The sequence below is a fragment of the Tachysurus fulvidraco genome, chromosome 1 (assembly GCF_022655615.1).
Source record: "Tachysurus fulvidraco isolate hzauxx_2018 chromosome 1, HZAU_PFXX_2.0, whole genome shotgun sequence".
NCBI classification, from domain to species: Eukaryota; Metazoa; Chordata; class Actinopteri; order Siluriformes; family Bagridae; genus Tachysurus; species Tachysurus fulvidraco.
Window position 1 is genome coordinate 25,580,365 of NC_062518.1, and position 21,261 is coordinate 25,601,625.

At 40.3% G+C, this 21,261-nt stretch overlaps 1 protein-coding gene across 2 annotated transcripts in view; it reads left to right on the forward strand.

Moving 5' to 3' along the window:
- b4galt2 (UDP-Gal:betaGlcNAc beta 1,4- galactosyltransferase, polypeptide 2) overlaps window positions 1-21,261 on the forward strand; it is a 133,630-nt gene that overhangs the window by 41,306 nt on the left and 71,063 nt on the right. For both annotated transcript variants that reach the window (XM_027133569.2, XM_047822036.1), the window contains exon 3: window positions 19,345-19,580. In XM_027133569.2, the coding sequence (XP_026989370.1) occupies window positions 19,345-19,580 (236 nt within the window). The remainder of the gene's footprint in view (window positions 1-19,344; window positions 19,581-21,261) is intronic.

The following is a 21,261-nucleotide window of genomic DNA, read 5'->3' on the forward strand; positions in this document are numbered from 1 at the left end:
AGCTGGTGCTGGTTCAAAGTTGGTTCCACTGAGCCGAGTCTGACGTCACTGTATACGTGTCACGTTACACAGCAACGTTAGCACAGCAGGAAACACAAACACAACATCAACAATGGCGGATGTTGCTTTACTGTTAATGCTCATGGCTTTATGAACCTACATTAGCATCCAAATGTGGCGAATCCAACGTGTACGTGTAGCTCCATGTAATCTGTATAAATGGAGGTTGTAATCGAGAAAGTACATAACATTATTTTATCATTAAGACAGAATGGTGGCAAGTCGTGGCCTAATGGTTAGAGAGTCTGACTCGTAATCCTAAGGTTGTGGGTTAGAGTCTCGGGCTGGCCACTACTGAGGTGCCCTTGTGCAAGGCACCGAACCCCCCCAACTGCTCCCCGGGTGTGTGTTCACTGCTGTGTGTGTGCACTTTGGATGGGTTAAATGCAGAGAACGAATTCTGAGTATGGGTCACCGTACTTAGCCGTATGTCACGTCACGTCACTTTCACTAAAAAGTTAGCCTTAGCATGTAGCTACCTGCTATCATGTGTGCTGATAAGTGATTATATTGTGGTAAGGTTAAAGTATATTAAACTTTGGTATACTTAAGGTACATTATCAAATGCGCTAACAGTAGCCCCGCCCACAGCTCCTGACACAAGCGGTTCTTAAGTCTAGACCTGCAACGTTTTGGTGCTACTTAAGAATCACTTTTCCTGGTTCAGATCTGGTGCTTTGGGTGTCGAAAAAGAAAGAACTGGTTCTAAATTAGGCTCTGGCTCTGAACCAGCACTCAAACTGCCGGATCTAAGAGGCCTAAACCTGTTCCAGCATAACAGTGCCCCCGTGAACAAAAGCAAGCTACATGGTGTACAAGGTTGCAGTGGAAGAACCTGACCTGCAAAGTTCACTGACCTCACCATCTTGAACAACATTGGCACCTTGCTAGACGTCAGTTCCTGACCTCAGTAATGCTCCTTTGAGCATTGATCAAATTCCCACGTGCCCACTTAAATATCTAGTGGAAAGATTGTAGATTATTATAACAGCAAAGCAGGAATAAACAAGGAATGGGATGTTCAAAATGCACAGATGAATGTGATGGCCAAACTGTTAAACATATAGTGTAGATCCCTACCATGTGGAGTGGAGCAGCATATCGATATGCCTCTGGTGTTTAGCCACCAACTTGTCGGTAATGTCAGCATTATCTGTTAGGGCCTTTTTACACCTGGTCACTTCATGTGTTTTCTCTGATCTGATAGCTATCTGATTTGTTAAAACTGTTCCATTTACATTAGGCCACATAAATGCGTCTCGGCGAATCGGATATCAGTCCGCTCTTTCTACTCCCGCACAAAATGCAAATATATTTGACCTCATTTCCGGGGTAATTGAAATGGAACACGCTTTGGTGTGTGCGGTTTTCAGAATGCAATCAAAAAGAAGACGAATAAACTTGTTACGACGGTTATGCTACAAAAAACCAACCCTGCGTGTCGTGTCATGTTATTTGTTTCTGGCGCGATGCACGACTCGTGAGTCACCTGCGAGTGACGTAATTCTGTTTGGGAGGAGTATAGCACTGACGTATGTGGCTTGAACATCCACATGCATTTACACCTGTCCAGTTTCATCTGCAATGCGTCCCAGACCTCCTCCTGAAGGGGTTTGAGCCATCGGATTTATATCCGTTTCGAAACCATTTCAGAGGGCATTTACACCTGGTCTTTTTACCATCGGGTAGCTATCTGATCACAGAAAACACAGGAAGTGACCAGGTGTAAAAAAACCCTAGGTGTTTTAGTATACTGTTTGATTGTTTGAGATCAGAAAGTGTATGAATAATTAAATGGTTATTTGTGTGGCTGTTGTTTACTCAGGAAGTTTGTGGCTATGGGACAGGAAAGCCATGCCTGGCAGTAATGCAGAGAGAAGCCGAGTCACGGCGTGCAAATTAGAAGCGGCTGAAAAGGCTGCCGGAGCGGTCGATTTTGACTCCCATGTGGATGAGAGATAATACATTTCCAGCAACATTAATGCTGTTAAAGATCTTAAATGTCAGTGGATGCAAATCAGTTACCTCGGGCTCGCAATTTAAGTCAACTTGCCAATTTTATTCTTTTAATGACACTGCAGTCATGGCATGTCTCAACTGATCTGCAACACTTTTCATTATACACCCAGCACTGGTCTAGTGTTTTTATTCACTGGTTTTTAATATATAACCTGCAAATATCTGTATCCATAGAACGATTATAAACACACACTGCCACTGTTAAGTCTATTAATCCAGTTAAGGCTCTATGTTGTTGAGTCAAAGGTCAGGTTTAAGCCCCAGCACTGCCGAGCTGCCACTTTTGGGGCCCCTGAGCAAGGCCCTTAACACTCACTGCTCCAGGGGTTCTGTATCACAGCTTCCCCCTGTGCACCGACCCCGACCTCCAAAGTTGGGATATATGAAGTAAAGAATTTCACTGTGCTGTTATGTGCTGTATATGTGGCGATGATAAAGGCTTCTATGCACAGATTTCTTCAATGTCAAGTCAATTACTTCATGCACATTTACACACAGGATCAAAGTTTAACTATACTTGACTATGCCAGATTAAAGATGGTTACTAGAAAATCTGTTGGTTCACTCCAATTACTGCTATTCAAATACTACAGGGTAGATGGCATGTCCATAATAGGTCCAATTGTATCCCCATGTATTTATTCGCGTTTATTTATTTACAAATTCATTAAACTTAAGAAATTTGTTTTTGCTTAGTATGTTATAGTTTTAGGGGGGCACGGTGGCTTAGTGGTTAGCACGTTCGCCTCACACCTCCAAGATTGGGGGTTCGATTCCGGCCTCCGCCTTGTGTGTGTGGAGTTTGCATGTTCTTTCATGTTGTCTCGGGGGTTTCCTCCGGGTACTCCGGTTTCTTCCCCCGGTCCAAAGACATGCATGGTAGGTTGATTGGCATCTCTGGAAAATTGTCCTTAGTGTGTGATTGTGTGAGTGAATGAGAGTGCGTGTGTGCCCTGTGATGGGTTGGCACTCCGTCAAGGGTGTATCCTGCCTTGATGCCGATGACGCCTGAGTGGCACAGGCTCCCCGTGACCCGAGAAGTTTGGATAAGCGGTAGAAAATGAATGTCATAGTTTTAGTTTTTGCTCAAGACTGTTGTATAGGACATTCATATCCTCTATGGATGTGAATCGATGCTCGCTGAAAGCTGTTGTGACTTTGACTTTATTCTGCACTCACGTTGCAGTAAAAAAAACCCAAAAAAACCTTGAAATTCAAGGAATTTTTTTTAACAATGAAAAATCATAAACACTATATAAAAAAGAGAGAAATAGTATATAACTTTACATTATAACCCTGACTTTAAAGTTCTTACTAAAGATCTTGTTATATAGCAAAAACCTCCACGTGCTGCCTTTAATCGGCAGCTCAGTAAAGCGAGTGGACATTATTGAAAGCGCCCGTACATATGCTTATTATACAGGTGCTTCACAGTTTGGTGTAATCCCCAATGAAGAATGAGAAGTAGTAGGAGAAGAGAAATACAAAGATTAAATTCACACTTAGTCCTTAGTACCAAAGCCTTGAATATACTGTAGTGATTCAATCATTTAAACCTTTCCTTTTTATTTTACCAACTTTTAAATCATTAGAAAAACAGATCGAGTAATAATTTTAGGTGAACTATAAAGTTTACACCATTTTAGATTTTATCCTATGTGCTACTAATAAGCCAAGTCATGTGTGCAGTCCTGTTTGGTTTTTTTTTTCCTCTCTTTTTTTTTATTGCACCGGGGCTAATGTGCTGACAAATAGTGTCAAATTATATTATAGCCTACAGTTTAACATAACATTGTGACCAAAACCATTGTGTGAATTCAATCCTATGTCCTGAGTTGAACCGGTGTCATCTTGCTTGGAGGCAGTGCAGATGCTGATGCTGATGCTGATGCTGACTGGAACAAAAATAACTAAATGGGAGCATTGAATTTTCATGAGCACGTGACAGGTGCTGCTGATGGCTGGATCAAGGCTGAAAGGGCAAAAGCATTGCGTTTCATTCAGCAGAGTGTTAGGCTTTAGAAGAAGGGGGTAGATGTACATTTTCCTCCGAAAATTGCATGTTGTGCTTCTCAGCCTTCATTTGTGCCCAATTACCCAGCTGCTGTGTTTACTTTTTTTTTTCTTTTCCTGAAGATGTAGAAAGGCTTCAACGGTGTAACACAGTGACAATGGGACTTAGCTGCGAGTCCATTGAAGCTCTTTATTAGTTGCTTTAATATAAACACGCATATGTTGGTGTACTGCGGTGTACTAAGAAAAGATAGCTGCTATAGTTAAAAAAATATGTATCCTTCAAAACTTCACATTTCTCAGGAAACCCGATTTGCACAACTGAAACGCTTGTGTCTCTGAAAGCTCTGTGTATTACTCTTAATGTGAACTTAACTCATATATGTAGTTAAAATGCAAGATTATTTCAATACAAGATTTCTAAAAAATTGTGTAAGCCAAGCAAGGTCATTAGAACTAAGTATTACCAGAGATTTTTTATCAAGTACAAATGTCCGGCTGGTTATGGACTGAAGTTGTTGTCCTTCGGCTGCTCCGTGTTCAGGGTCACCACAGTGGATCATCCGATCCGCATATTGGATTATGACACAGGTTTTACACCGGATGCCCTTCCTGATGCAATTTTATCCCATTTTATCTGAGCTTGTAACTGGTACTGAGAGTTAACCCAATAGTGGCTGGGTTGGTTCCCTGCCCAGGACTCGATCTCAGGCTGCTCGGGCTGCTGGATTACCAGACACCTGGTTATGTAGTGGAATAATCTAAATGAAGGCTTTACACGCCGTAACCTGTGACATTCAATAACGTTTTACTGTATATAAATATATACTGTAATTGTTCATACCATGTCCCATAAATTACAACGACAATGTTCACTACTCCAGACGTAGTTGTTCATGCCATATTCACTCGGTATTGCCAGAAAATATTCCGGCCCTGAGTTGAATACAACCCACCCATTATTTTCAAGACAACAAGCAGTTTCTGAAAACGATCATCCTGGTAAAACACATCTATAGCAAAAAACACTAATAACAGATTCTGACAGGTTTTCACCTTATTAACATAATGCAAATTAGCTGCAGCTCCAGGGGGACAGTTAACACTGCAAAAATCCCATTTACATCTTGACCTTACTGTGGCATTTTAATAAATCAGGGCCACTGTCTTCTTTTCAGAAAACAGTGTCACATTTCCCAATATTATTTAATGGACTTTGTATCACGGTACTCAATTTCTGACCAAAAGTATAGTAGATTGTTTACTTACATATCCACTAGAAATGGCATATAAATGCAGTGGCTAGTTATTTCAAGATGATTTCTTGTTTGCAGTAACCTGACTGACCCTGCCAATATCGACTCGAATTTTTTATTTTTTTTTTGCTTCAAGTCCGACCGACTTGCCGGTTATAAATTTGCGTTAAGACCGACCATTTTCTTTTACTCTTCAAACAACTAATACAAAAGCAATAAAGTAATATTAATTATATTTTAGTAAGAATTGTAAATATATAAATTGCCTAGGCCTACATACAAACGAAGGCTACGTTCCTTTTTTTTTTTTAAATAAAAACCCGTGACGTCACCTATGTTTACACTACTGGTTAACGGATGTCACACTATGGCCTGTGCGTTCGCTTCGTCTCATACTCTCATTCACTGTCAGAGTCAACGGTTCGCGCTTGGTAATGATGGCTGTGGCTGTAGTAAACAAAATGTTCGCAGTCACCGTCATAGTCATACGGGTTCAGGCACCATAATACATCTAAAAAATTCATTAAAATAGCTCAACATAGCTTTAACTTGGCACGAAGTTCTGGAAAAACTGTGTCCAGCATCAAAATGAGCTTTGCAATGATGCGCCCGAAGGCATGGGTTGAAGACCCAGTCAGTGACATCACGATATGCTAATTTGTTTAAAGTCATACCTACGTCTACGTGATCACCATCACCAAAATTGTACTTATATACATATATATATATATATATATATATACTGTTACTGCAAACCAAAATATTTTTAAGGATGGCCTTATTCAAGTTATTTAAAATAGTCTCATTCTAACTGTCTGCACTTATTGTGTAACACTTTTTATATTTGCAGTCTGGCTGCTTATTCTAAAGCGTTTAATAACTTATGAGTTGCGGGAACAGAATTGATAAAAAATGTTCTGGAGTACTGTATAAGGAACGTTGCACTTAAGCAGAAGTGAAACTAAGAGATTTTGCATTATGCTTTTGCCCTTAACGATTACAGGAACGCTAACTATCTAGAGACAATACTGTCTATGTATATGAAGTGAGAGGTGGGTGTCATTAAAGCAAGTAATAATGAAATCAACCCCCACAGACGTTATATTGGAGCCCTGCACAGATAGAGCTAATAAATTGTAAAAGGATTAAAAGATCAGTATAAAGTATCGTACGTCGATGTCTAGTGTATATATAGTATTTGTGTTTTTTTAAGACACTAAAAGTAATTGTTGTTTCTACAATTATTTCCTCATCAAAGACTATATTTCACTTATATCCAAACAGCATTTTTACACAATGATAAAGTCTATTGCTGTATAAAGTGTCTCTATAACAACTCTTACTATGAGTAGGTTCGAGTCTGTGTTTGCCTTCGAGGTATAAAGGCTGAAGGACAGCAGCAGTGCAAAACACTCCAAAAGCAGCGAGAGGAAACTGCTCAATTTCACAGCGCTTTGCCCCCAGCTGAAGAGATTGCAGTTAGTCTGGCTGGCTTTAATAGTCCTAGATACCGAGCCATAGATACCGTATCAGTGTTTTGAACTGTGCCGTGCTTATCTTTGATCACTCCTCTGGGACAGGTATTCTTCAACAATATGGCAAAGGCTGGGTTTGTTGACCCTTCTTCCTCATGTACATTTTTCTCATGAGTGATAGCCTGATTCGTTTCCAGCATTCCTTTTTTTTTTTTGTGGAGGAGTGGCACAGCGGGCAGTCTTTGGCTTGGGAACACTCACTTTGCCTCCGGTTTGCTGCTTCCGGCTCCTTTTTTACTATCTCGAAGCTTTGGCTGGACTTTCCATGGCTTCACATGAAAGGTTTGGTTTGACTGGGAGGAGATGGCAGCTGGCAGACCCAGACAAAAGTAGTCTTTCTTTCCTGCTCGAGTCTCTTTCAGCTGGTCCTTTTATACCGCAGTACTCCGGTTTACCCAGGAATTGGCTAGGGAGAAGAGAAATTCCGGTCCCCTCGGCTTTGGGAGGGAGCGACGCAAAAACCCCTTGCTAGAGTACAGCAGAGAAGCACTGAACGAAGCCTGAAAACTTCCCAGAATGCACCTATCAGACTGTTTGGCCTTGGTTAGCTAAGTCCTCCAGACATTGATGCTACTGACTGTTTTTCAGCAGCGTCTCATTTTTGTAAGGGTGGTTTCACTTTGAGTTAACATTTTTACATGCTTGTTGACTCGCACTATCTATGATAAGCCTAAGCTCCTGTGTTCTCCTGTGCGAAATGTGAGTAGTACGAGTGTGCTTTCTACCCTGTAATACAGTATGGAAACCCAAGTGGTGACAAGAACACCCCAGACTCTTTTCCTCTCCTCCAAGCTTTCCACAAAAAAAATAAATATGCTATAAATATGCATTTTTGCTTTTTTAATAGCTCTGATCTAGCAGTCATTGATTGCCTCCTTTTTTTTACTCCATGGCAGTATCTAATTAAGGATTTGAGTTTAAGTGGAGCTTAGATACATGCTGCAATCAAGCTAACACAGCACTTTCACTGTGTTTTTAACAAGCTCCCTTTCCATCGCCTGAAATCAGTCAATGTTTACAACTCTGGGCAAATCTCAGAAGTCATTTATTTTTCACGCTCTCAGAGGATGGATGATGATCCTCAAGTAGTGATCTGAGAGAGGAGCTGAATAACAAGAGTGCCTACAGTACATCTGTGATAATCATGACTTCGAGAAGACGTCGGTTTTCCTTACCATTTATCTAGATACCATTCCATCATTTCTATTAGCTCCTATTATAGTGTATCATTCCTTTTGTCTCCATCCCCAATGAGATATTGAAATGTGAGCAACTTTATTATTATTATTATTATTATTATTATTATTATTATTATTATTATTATTAAATGCTCATTTGTCAACATGTTCGTCATGCCCAGTCACTCCTGTGTATTCCTCTCTTTTCCCCGAGTGTCTTTTCTCCTTTCGAGCCCTGTGAAGTAGGCCCTGCAGCCGAGAGGACTTATAGCAGATGAAGAGGCTGATTTTTATATGCACACCATGAACTGGCACAGTTAAGAGCACTGACTGCAGATCATTGACAAAATAATTCCTGCGGTTAATTGTGCGAATGAGGGCTATTGCAATGAAAAGGTGGATAATAACGTTGAGTGATTGGTTGAGTGGGAGCAGAGAAGGCCACTTTTACAGATATGAACATGTTGCACTGCAAGGCATTTCATATTCGGTGTGTTACATCAGAAGACTTATTAATAATGGGTTTTTTTTTAGTGACTTTATTGATTTCATTACAGTCTGTGTTATTCGAATTTTGATTTTATCAATGTTATTATCCCTGGCTCAAATTTGTGCAATCTTTAAAATATAGATGTGAGATGGCCTCTTATCTCTTATGACTCCACGGTTTATCCAGGGACTATTATTTCTTTTTTTTTATCCTCCATCTTGTATTGTTTAAAGACATCCGTTTGGTTGCGTTGTTTCTCCTAAAGACGTTCAGCCAGGCTTTAAAAATGTTTTATTTAGCAAATTCTATTATAAAGAAATATTTATTAATTAAATTGCATCTGTTTTTGGATAAATGGATGAATTGTAAATTGGAGGGGGAAACGCCCTCGTTCTTAATTTTAAAAGCTGAAATTCAACACATATTTAAATACATTATGTTTAAGAAATAAAGACACTGTAAAAAAATGTTTGCCCTTTTTTTATTTTATATATATAAAACATATATACAGAAAGGCTTTATTTCACTTCACTGAGTTTGGCAAAAACAACATTATTAATGTTTATTAATGTTAATTAATAAATATTAATGTTATGTATTTGTTAAGGTCACAAACTAACTTAACTTGTCTAAAATGATATGGATTTCAGTAAGAGTTAATCAGTAGAAAAGAAACTGTCTTTGGCTTGTTGTGCGAGTACCATAATGTCAACAACTACACCATTCACATCCATCGTAATTAAAAACAGAGTCGGATTCAAACGTGTTCTTTCCTGTTTGCTGACTGCGAGGCGATCAACACGGCGGTCGACTGTAATATATCAGACTGTAGTGTGTATTTATCATGAGTTGATGCTCTTGATGATCAGTCTGCTCCCTGAAAGACATCCAGGGGCAGTGAATGCAAATCAATTTCAGTCCTTGATATTTCAAACCCTTTTAAACACTGATTGGACTTTGGCAAGTTAGTAAACCTTGAGATCGAGATCATTTCCCACTGACGGAGAACATAGGAGGCAACACGACCTCTTGTTCCCTGGTGAAGTCCATTTTGATTTTGCTTTTTAGCACACAGTGCAGTACAGCCTGATCTGGTTAGTAATCAGAATCCAAAAATGTCTGTACCCTGGTCATGTACGTTTGAAATTTTATTCATTTGATAGAAGCTTTTATCCAAAGAGACTTCCAGTTGAGCTGTGCAGCTGAAGGTTAAGGGTCTTCCTCAAGGGCTTAATAGTGGCAGCTTGACAGTGCTGAGATTTCTCACAATCCCCTGCGCAGTAGCCCAAAACCTTCACCACTGAACCATCACTCGGGGTAAGAATTCACAAATTGCTTTTCTTTTCTATAACACACATGTACATGTACGTTTTTATATTAAAATGTAAACCAAGCTGCCTTAAAGGTGGGGTCTCCGTTGTTTGAAAGCCAATGTTGACATTTGAAATCACCAAAACAAACACGCCCATAACCCAAATGGATCCCACCCCTGTTTTAATAGCTCCGCCCCCACACATACACCAGACAAGTACTGTATAACCCAAGTATAACCCAGACAAGTATTATGGTGGAACCTGTTGGGGCAGCTGACCGAGGGTATATAATTTTTTTATCAATAAATGAACTCAATGAGTAATACTATGGTAATACAAATGTGTTATTGTAGTACTGTGTGTTGTAGCGTGAAAGGTTTATCTCCGTTTCACGTGGAAGATGTTCAGTTCTCTCCAGCACTGGAAAGCTGATCCTATATTAACACGTCCTACTTCTCGCCTTATCGTAAGCCTTTCTTCGCTTTATTTCTTTGTTTTTATCCTCCATGTCAATGTTAAAACCACTTTCTGCTAATAACACACATGCGCACTGAACACTCTCTCCGCCCATATAGACGAGACACGCCCCTTTCTGCTCATTGCTACACATTAGTTTTGTTTTTGTTTTGTTTGGCGGCCCGACACAGTTTTCTGAAGCATTTCTCCAACAACGGAGACCCCACCTTTAATGCTGCTTAAACTAAAGTTTAAAATGTTTGGTTAAAGTTATTGCTGTTCAAGGAAGCTACACCAGTTACTGAAAGCAAAGTTCCACATAGTTTTTTTTTCCGCAAAAGGATAACAATAAATGTATAAATAAAAATAAATAAATGTAAAAAAGGCTAATGTTTCCACATCATTTGTGTGTTCGCTTTGTCTAGTTTTATGCCAAAAATTTATTTTAATGTCTGAGCAGCACTATACGTCTACACAACGAATCGGACGCTATTAGGGTTCTGATGTAACTATGAAGGGGTCGTTAAGGTAAAAATGTAAAGCCGAGCTTAATATCAGGAAAATAAAGCATAATGTCAATGCAGCTTTAAACAAATCGTGCAGTTTTCTCCACTACATTGAGCTAATGGAGTACTTGGGTGTGTTATTTAGTGCATTAGTAGGATGTGGTTTTGGATGGAACACACTAGAACGTATTTGCATAAATTTTTTTGGCCATTTTCTCAGCTCTGTGAGTCTGAAGTAGGATATGGCATTGGATTGTGGCTCTTGTGTTGTTTAAGCAGTGGGGTAGCTTGACTTTTTTTGGGGCTGAAGTGCAGATTAAGAGCTGGCAAAGCTCTCCCACTGGCTCCTGGCCTATGCCACTGTCTCTCTGTCGAGACCCGACAGAGTGAAAATCCTCATTCACTTCCTTTAAATCACATCCACAAACATTTTTTCTTCTTTTTTTCCTTTCAACTAAAGCTCAATCTCTCAATTTTTTTTACCTGCTTTTTCTCTTTCCGTGGTATTGGGAGTGCAGCAGTTTGTCAGCTCCTCCTCCATCTGCTGATTAGTTACCCCCACCTTCATGGTTCAGTGGTCACATTCACCGAATAACTCTTTGCCTAGAGAATGAAAACGAGAGGACAAGACGCATCCCCTTGTGCTTTAATTATTTTGTAGGTCTCACTTGGGCCGCATCAAGGCATGGACTCCACAAGACCTCTGAAGGTATGATGTGGTATCTGGCACCAAGACCTTGGTCAGGCAGTAGATCCTTTATGGTTAGAGATGGAGCCTCTGCGGATTGGACTTATTAGTTCAGCTTATCCCACGGATGCTGATTGATCTTGGGATACTGAAGACCACGTGAACACCTTTGTCATGTTCCTCAAACCGTCCCTGAACTATTTTTGAAGTGTGGTGTGAAGTGTGCATTATCCTGCTGAACGAGGCCACAGCCATTAGAGATGAATGTTGTCAAGAAGGCGTGCAGTTAAATATAATAATGTTTAGGAAGGTGGGACATTCTCTCATAGCCAGCATGAACCTTTTTCGGCAAATTGTGAATTTCTTTGCACCATTTTGGTAGGTATTAACCACTACTAGGAAGAGTTCACAATACCTTCTGTTCTGGAGATGCTCTGACCCAAAGTCACTCAGATCCTTACACTTGCCCACTTTTTTCTGATTCCAACGCCTCACTCTTGAAAAAGTGACTGTTCATTGAATATATCCCACCCCTTGACAGGTGCCACTGTAATATATTACTCCATGTTATTTACTTCACCTGTCACTGCTTTTAATGTTGTGGCTGATTGGTTTTTGCTGCTTGCTGTTGCTGCTGTAGGTCGAGCACCTTTCTCTGCCTTGCATGGAAGCTACACATATGGTCCTACCCACATCTCATCTTCCAGAGCTTCACTACAATGGTGCAACAGATGGCGATGCTTTCCTGGGGAGTGGCAACTGCATCCTGAAGCATCGGGTGCCAAAAACTGCCAACAAGAAAATCCTAGCAGAGTTACTAACGCCTTAAATTAGATAACATGTCTTTCTTGAAACGATTCTCATCTGCAGATTTGAATTTAAAAGCGATCAGTCGAGTACATAAGAATATGTTATGGGTTTATGTGGATGATTTACAGAGTTCTATAAAATACTGCTATAGGTATGCAGGTCATTCTCGCAGGGTTAAAAGAACAATTTTGCAATTAAGTAAGAGGCGAGCAAATAAAAAGTAATCGCTGTACTCTATCACAACCCACACAGCCTAAATTGTGTGTTTATTTCTAAACTAAGCATTTGGTCATTACCCCAGTGGTCAAAGTAGGAGCCAGATGAGAGCTTTACTCACTGATTGGATCTAAACACTTTAGGTACTTAACATGGGCTCAGTTGATTGGATTGGTCTTCTCCTCATGTTTGGCTTTAAGTAGATTTCCTGATCTTGCTAATCTCCCTCTGCTCTAGAAGAGCCTTGTTCTCTTGCTAGAACAGAAATGAGCCAGCTTTTCCTGTTTGTACTGTATGTCCTTCCTTTATTCACTATCTCTCTTGCTCTTGCTCCTTGACTTGCTGACAGAATTTGCATTGTGATTGTCCAACCCACTTTTGGACACTGAAAGACAAAGGTCATAAACTCTCAGTAAGTCAGTAAGAACAGGTCATAAACATACGTTGTAACACCAATGAACACACACACACCGTGAACACACACCTGGAGCAGTGGGCAGCCATTTATGCTGCGGCGCCCGGGGAACAGTTGGGGGGGTTCGGTGACTTGCTCAAAGGAACCTCAGTCGTGGTATTGCCGGCCCGAGACTCGAACCCACAACCTTAGGGATAGGTGTCAGACTCTCTAACACCAGCACATGATAAACTCCCTAACTTCTCCTCAGGTGCTGATCACTGTCGGAGCCGTAGTAATACGCCGGCAAAATCACTAAACGTTTCTCAGCTCCTTGTCACACATGCGTCTTCAGCACAGTCAGAACAGAGAGAACATGCACAGGAACACAGGGATGGCAGTAGGTGTACAGGATCACCTCATGTATACATCTAAGATTCAGTCATTACAGTATGACATTACAGTTATCCTGAGTAAATGTGTGGCAGCCTGGAAAAAGCTTCTCCTTCTGTAGGCTATGTAGTTCTGTAAACTAGATGGTTTTCCTAAACGGAAATATGCCTCACTGTCACATCGACCTCAGTTCTATTCGCTAAATTTATTGTAGTTTATGATTTTTTAATGATGTATGTAAGACGATGTTGACGATCACGGATATTCTGGCAGTCGGAATCTGATTACAAACAAAAATGGTGGCAAAATGTCCAAATACAAGATTATCCGCGAATGATACGGGATAAAAAACATTCAGCTTTGAGACAACTTCGGGCAGACTGATCAGTCCATATTATCAGTTACTGACTGCATAGCTGATGTTATTTACAAACTACTTAATCCTGAAATTTGTCTTTTTTAGGCTATTGATCCTAGGTGATTAAATTCTTTATTCTGAGGTCAAACCATGGACCCCAAACAAGGAACAAAAAAAAAATCAATATCACACAAGCCTATTTGCTGTTGTGTTCGTTAAACTGGCTCCTTAGCCTCTGTGACCTCTGTAGGCAGAGAGCAGACAGAATGTAAGAGGGAATTCTAATGAAAAACATTGTTTTAGTTAAAAAAAAAGTCATATTTGGCAACATTTAAGACATGGACAGAAATTTCAGCTTTGGCACACAGCTAATTGGTCCCACGGGCCATCACATATTAAGCAAGTGGTGCATTAGGAAGAACACAACATGTTCTTTGCTGTTGGACCTTTCAGGGAGACTCTGACTCTGAATCAACAAGATAATGTGTAGTGTATTGAGTTCTTGAAGGGCAGCAGCATAAAGCTTGTCCTTCGCAGATCCGAGACCCAAGTGGGATTGCATCTGCTTGGAGTTTGAGAAGTCCGGATGGCAGATTTAAAAGTGACTCTCAGAGGAACTGGTAGATATGAAGTTCCTGCCACTCTGCTAAAATTTAGTTTGCAGTTGGGAAACAGCGGAGAGTTTTCTCCAGAGTGTCTGACAAGGGCACTACTTGTCTTGCTTGCCTGAAGCATTGACATTTCTTTCTCTTTCCTCTTGTGAAGTGATTCTGAAATTTACAGCAAAGCGACAAGCTTTAGACATGACAGAGAAATGTTTACTACATTGTTGACCACCACGTTATTTGATACAGAAAATTAAAGAAGCACAATGGGCTGTGTTACAAATCAACAGATTGAAGAAGCTTCACCGAGCATTTGAGGGTCAAGGGCCTTGCTCAAGGGCCTTGAAGTGACAGCTTGATGGTCCTGGGATTCGACCTCAGAACCCTCTGAACAAAAGTCCAATGCCGCAACCACTATATCAATCTGTTATGTCACAAAATCCCTTAATAAAGCTGGTTTCCTGATATAAACACCTATAAGCCAAAACATTATGTTGTGTTGAATACGGGAGAAATGCACAAACATGAAACCTTATGACATTGTCAACTTGATTGGAGCATCTCTGAAATGGAAAGGCTTCTGGGATGCTGGTCAGCAGTGAGAAGTATCCACTTCAGTTTTTTATGGAAGGACAAAACCATAAATCAGCAACAAGGGTTTGGGCCCCAAAGGCTCATGGATGTGTGAGCGTGGTGAGATATGTATATCTGGATTTAACTAGCAGAAGGGCTACTGTCACATCAGTCTCAAATAGGGTTGCAAAATTCCGGGAATTTTCAAGGATGGAAACTTTCTATGGGAATTAACGGGAATATATGGGAATTAACGGGAATATATGGAAATAAACTAGGAATTTTTTTAAAAAAATGCAGCGTTGCCAATAACAAGGGACTTAAATGTAGTTAAAAAAAATCTTGCAGCATAATTTTGTTTAAAACAACAAGATTTCATGCAATTTAAGTTGACTTGTACCCTGCATTCCTCGGTCACTTGCACACAGCACACTGCTTACTGGAGAGCCATTGAGGCCACACCGCCTGCATGTACTTGCATCCTTCCATAACATGCACAGTAACACTTTATTTTAGGGTCATTTAACCAGTTGCTTATTAGCATGAATATTAATAGAATATCGGCTATTAATTAGTACTTATTAAGCACATATTAATGCCTTATTCTACATTCTTAAATGTACCCAATACCTAAACGTAATAACTACCTTACTAACTCTTAATAAGCAGTAAATTAGGAGTTTCATGACCAAATAAAATGTTTATTTATGTTTGTATATGATATAGTTTATAGAAATTTCCCTATATTTCCAAATAATTCCCATAAATTCCTGTAAATTCCCATAAATTCCCATAAAGTTTCCAATTTGGAATAGTTCCAGTGGAAAGTTTCCGGGAATTTTCCAGAAATTTACCAGGAACTTTCCGCCCCTTTGCAACCCTAGTCGCAAACCGTTTTAATAATGTTTCTGGGAGATTTGTGTACAGTACAAAGCACCCTGCTGTGTTTGTGGTGCTGTGTGACTGCAGAAAGGTCAGCGTGCTCATGCCAGCTCCTGTCCACCATTGAAAGTGCATACAATGGACACACAGGCATAAGAAGTGGAACTTGGAGCAATAGAAGAAGTGCTGTTTGTGCTGTTTACTCTGGGAAGTGAAGTATATACAGTACATGTCTGTTTACTCTCTAAAAACCCGATGATCGTTATATATTCTAAACCATATTTTAATTGACCTACATTAGGTGATGGATGTTAAACTGACATATTGCATAAAATATAGTGTTTACTCCATTAAACAATAAAGAAATGATATTCAGCAAACTATGTCGGTCCCACCCCTGTATTGATAGCTCCGCCCACACATGAATACGTAACCCAGGCAACTACTGGAAAGAAATGTGTCTTTATCATAGCTGAAGGGAAGAACAATACGATTGCAGATAAACAAACAAGCAAAAATGACACACAAGCATAATCATGTAAAGGACAAAGGCATATGTTAGTTCTGTGTAACAAAGCAAAACCAACGTTACTCACCTATCGAGAAGGAAAAAAGCGCCTCGGCGTCTTAAATAAAGATTAATTTCCCGAGTCAGTAACTCCTGAGCTAAACGCTGTTACTACACAAAACGCGGTTGTAGCTGCCTCTCTACATTACTACGATAGAAAAGAGGTGTTATTTGTGTAGTAACAGCGTTTAGCTCAGGAGTTATTGACTCGGGAAACTCCAATCTGTGAATATGTGGCCAACTTCCTGCTCCTTCAGTTCTGTCCAGCGCTGGAAAGCTGATCCTATATTAACACGTCCTACTTCTTGCCTTATCGTAAGCCTTTCTTCGCTTTCTTTCTTTGTTTTTATCCTCCATGTCAATGTTAAAACCACTTTCTGCTAATGTCACACATGCGCACTGAACTCTCCGCACATATTGACAAGCCCCGCCCCTTTCTGCTCATTGGCAACACGTTAGTTTTGATTTTTGTTTTGTTTGTCGTCCCGACACAGTTTTCTGAAGCATTTCTCAAACAACAGAGACCCCACCTTTAATGTGCTGTGTGTAGTTTAACTTCTTCTCTCAGCATTTTATTTGCACTAAATTGTGCTTATTTATTACATGATGTTTTTTTTTTGGTTTTTTTTTTGCATATTGTCAACACCTTTAAGATTGACTGTACTCATTTCTCCTCCTTCTATAGCCCTTTCCTCTTTGGCTTTTTTGTTTCCTAAAGCTGCTAATTAAATGTGGCCAGATCCAATCAGCTTTTGTGGAAGGATCACTTCAGACGAGCCTTTTGAATGGTGGCGACGGAGCACAGTGGAGCTGAACGCTGGATTTATTGCAGGAAGGAGGAAACAGCCTGTAATTGGGTTGGCGGGTGCCACATCTCATAAAAAGTAGACACAACAGTTTATTTGTCCCATCCACCATCTTTTCTTGTCAGGTTTGTAAAAAAAAATGACCATTATGACACTCGCTATAGGCTGGAGGGGAATCAATGGCATAACTTAAAGATTTATAAACATTGGATTGCGAGAGAAATAGTTGACCTAAAAAGAAGCCTATCAGCAAAAGCAGATTTATCTCACTCCAGAGAGCAAAAGAAAACACACACACACACACACACACACACACACACACACACACACACACACACACACACACATCTCTAGATGTCTCCTGCATGCTGCCCCGGTTGCCCTGCCACTGCTTATTTAATGATTTGGGAACAGAGAAAGCTCAAACAATCCGTCTTTGCTCAAGCAACTTCATTAAGCAGTTATTTTGGGGTTTTTTTTCAACTCAAACCGTTCTTGTGTGTTTGTTTGTGTGAGTGTGTCACACACTTTCATCCGCTGTATTCAGATCAATAGCTCTGTGATGTTTGGATGGGTTTCAGTCAGCATTGTTGTTTGACTGGTGCCTGGCACAGAGGTGTTTTGTTTCATTTTGATTCAGGATGGTGGATTGTGCAGTACTCGAACATGCACTCATCTCCCCTGAGTGTCAGTCTCTCACATAATGAAGAGCTTCTGTATGTTTGATCATTTATCAGAGCTGAAAAGTGGCCTGTACCTGCTCCTAAAGCTGTCCATCATTAGAGTCTTCTCATTTATAGGGCCTGTGGCTCAGCATGTGTTCCTCCTTTATGTATCGCTCCACGAGTGATTTAAATGTCTGATGAGCCGAGTCTTGATTGTGGCCCTGTTAGGAAATAATGGGTCATAGCATCTGAGCCTGTCTGCAACCTGTCTTCTCTATGAATATTTAACGGCTTAGACACCTTGATAATGAGAACACGAGAAGCCCAACAGTACCCTGGCTGATAGAGGAGAAATTTGAAGCGTGTTTTAAGTTTACTGATTGGATCAGCAGTTTATGAAACCTTGATTCGAATTCAGCGTCTCTCATTAGTCTCTCAAATTTTGAAATGTTTGAAATGTGGGCTTCCTTTGGGTTCTCCGGTTTCCTACCAAACACAATTAGGATTGGCTACGTTACAGTGCCCCAATCTGTGAATCAAATCAAGTCAAGAAGCGTTTATTGTCATTTCAACCGGCTGATGCAGTACATAGTGAAGTGAGACAACGTTTCTCCAGGACCATGGTGCTACTGTACATAGAACAAAGCCAGATTGACAAGGAAACAACATAGAGCTAAGGACTTAAAGTAAGATGTCCTAAGCACATAAAGGGCATCTGTGCAAGACAAATCAGTGCAGATCAGTGTGCATACTGTATACTATACTGTACATTGTGCAAAAATATAGGAATCTGACCAAGAGGGTTCTATTCAACATGTATTCACTTATGTAATAGAAGCAGTATGAGGTATTGAATGTGGTGTGCAAAAAAAGGAATTGACTGGATGTGCAAGACAGCATGTGCGAAGATTGCAAAAACTGTGTGTAAACAGTTTAATATGGGTGGTGCTGTAGACATGGATGTGTATTAGATCAGTGTTTGTTTGCTGCAGATCAGTGCAGTCCACACTGTGTGTGTGTGTGTGTGTGTGTTTGTGTGTGTGTGTGTGTGTGTGTGTGTGTGTTTGTGTGTGTGTGTGTGCTCGGTACAGTTTAGTTCAGTTGTTGAGCTATCAAGTGTGTGCCTGGTGCCCATGAAGGACCCGGCGTCCTATCTAGGGTAGATGTCTGGGGTTGCTTCCTCGATCTGCTGTGACCTTCAACAGGATAAAGTGGTTACTGAAGACCTATCAGTGAATGAGTATTCATTTAAAATATTTACAAAAATACATTATAAGTAGTATTTCTTGAGGCTCTCATCATCTTGTATACGTCCACAGGATTTTTCACTATATGATTGTATGCTTCTATTATTAAAAATCCCCAAAGAGGATGGTTTCTCTTTTGAATCTGTTTCCTCTCAAGATTTACTTCCTCTCGTGTTGCCTGAGAAGCTTCTGAATTTCAAATTAGGGAACAATTATTTTTAGGTTTCTATTTTTCGATTTTATTTCAGATTGTTTCAGTCAGCACGGGTAAATAACAAGTTTTTTTCTAACCGTATTTGTGTTGTGTGTGCAGTGGGGCGTCTTCTGATCGAGTTCAGCTCTCTGATGAGCATGGAGAGGGTGCAGAGAGAGAATCCTAACGTAACGGAAGGGGGCAAGTACACACCGCCGGACTGTCGGCCAAAGCAAAAAGTAGCCATCATCATTCCATTTCGGCACAGAGAACACCACCTGAAATACTGGCTCCATTACCTGCACCCCATCCTACGGCGGCAGAAGATCGACTATGGAATCTACATCGTCAACCAGGTGTGTGTGTGTGCGTGTGTGTGTGTGTGTGTGTGTGTGTGTGTGTGTGTGTGTGTGTCCTGATGATAATCTTAGCTAACTACGGATGTGAGGAATTATTCTTCATTTTAGGGTGTTGCATAAAATAAATAGCATTGGTCAAATGTCTCCATCAGTTAAAGCTGTGCAAACTGAAAACTATGTAAGTGGAGGGTCAAAAAGGAGGAAAGTGAGTGAACTACAGATTAAATGGCATCTCTGGTGGGTTTATGCACAAAGTTAGACTACTAAAAGTAAGATTTTGCAGCCTTCAGAGCACTGTTTCTATATGTATGTGTAGATAAAAGATACAGATGAATCAAAGATGAAAAACGGATGGATTTCTACTGTAGGTACAAAGTGAGTATTTATTAGAGTATTTATTGTGCGGATTGTACGATGGATAAATGGTTTGGCTCTGTTTATTCTAAGCTAGTCGTCTTGGGTATTGAATAGTTCTGCTAACCAAAATAGGGGTGCTTGAGATGGCAGGCACTTATTTCCAGGGATTTCAGTACAGCGTAACAGATATTGCGTCATCAGGTAGGCGTGGCCTATTTGATAATCTAACCCTAACCGTAGTTTTTGGTTGTTTATTTGTTTTCTAAAATAAATCAACCTGTATGACTGTTTTGTCCTTCGTAGTATGCTGTTTTTTTTTTTTAAAGGAGGCGTTTTTCCAAGACCTCCGGAGACACGCCCACTTTACGTCGTGGTAACGAAACCCCTGGAATTTAGTGCCTGCCTGCTTGAGATACATAAACCTCTTTATAAAGGGATTTGAATTCCCCATCGTTGTAAGTTCTGCATAAACTTGGACTATAAGTTTAAGAACAATGAAGAGAATTGTTTTCAGAGTGTAGGGTCTTAAGTATGTAGTTTTTGTTGTTGTTGTTGTTGTTGTTTTGAGTCTGTGACCAGAAGAAATATGAAGCTTACAGATTTTTTTTTTTACAAATTGTATAGACGTTGTTTGAAGGCATTTTATCCACCAGATACACATAATAATTTCTTGTCTGTACACCGGATTGCTTTTTGAAGAGCTGTCATACCCCAAATGTGATCCGCCTGTGTTCAATACGTTTTTTGCTGTTTTTTTTTTTCCTGGGTTTAGAAACAAGTAAGAAAAAAAGTATTGAGCGAGAATTGGCTTTCTAATATGCAGTGCAACTTTTCTACTCTGCTGTACTATGCAGAAGTCTGTTTTAAAACATGTAAGGCTTATGATTAGAGAGAGGGAGAGGGAGGGAGGGAGGGAGGGAGCGAGAAAGAGAGAGAGAGAGAGAGAGAGAGAGAGAGAGAGAGAGAGAGAGACTGAGACTGACTGGTCTGGTCTTTTGTAGTTAATGAGCCGTTAGTAGTGTCCATCCAGTGTCTGCCCCGTCTTGTCCTAATAACTCCCACTATCTCTCACTCCCACACTCTCTGACACACACATGCAATAACGTAGGTGTTCTCTCCAACCACAGAGCTGCCACTGGGCGTCATTATCCGTGTCACACACAGAGAAAACAGCACCTTGTGGGAATTATTAGCATTGTGCTTTCTTTCTGTTTTCCATGGCCATCATTAGGCCAGTTGATGTTGGTGCACAGAGCTGTGAGGCATAAAACATAAGCTTCACACCACACTGCTTCTTCTTTAACTTCACAGAACAAAACAA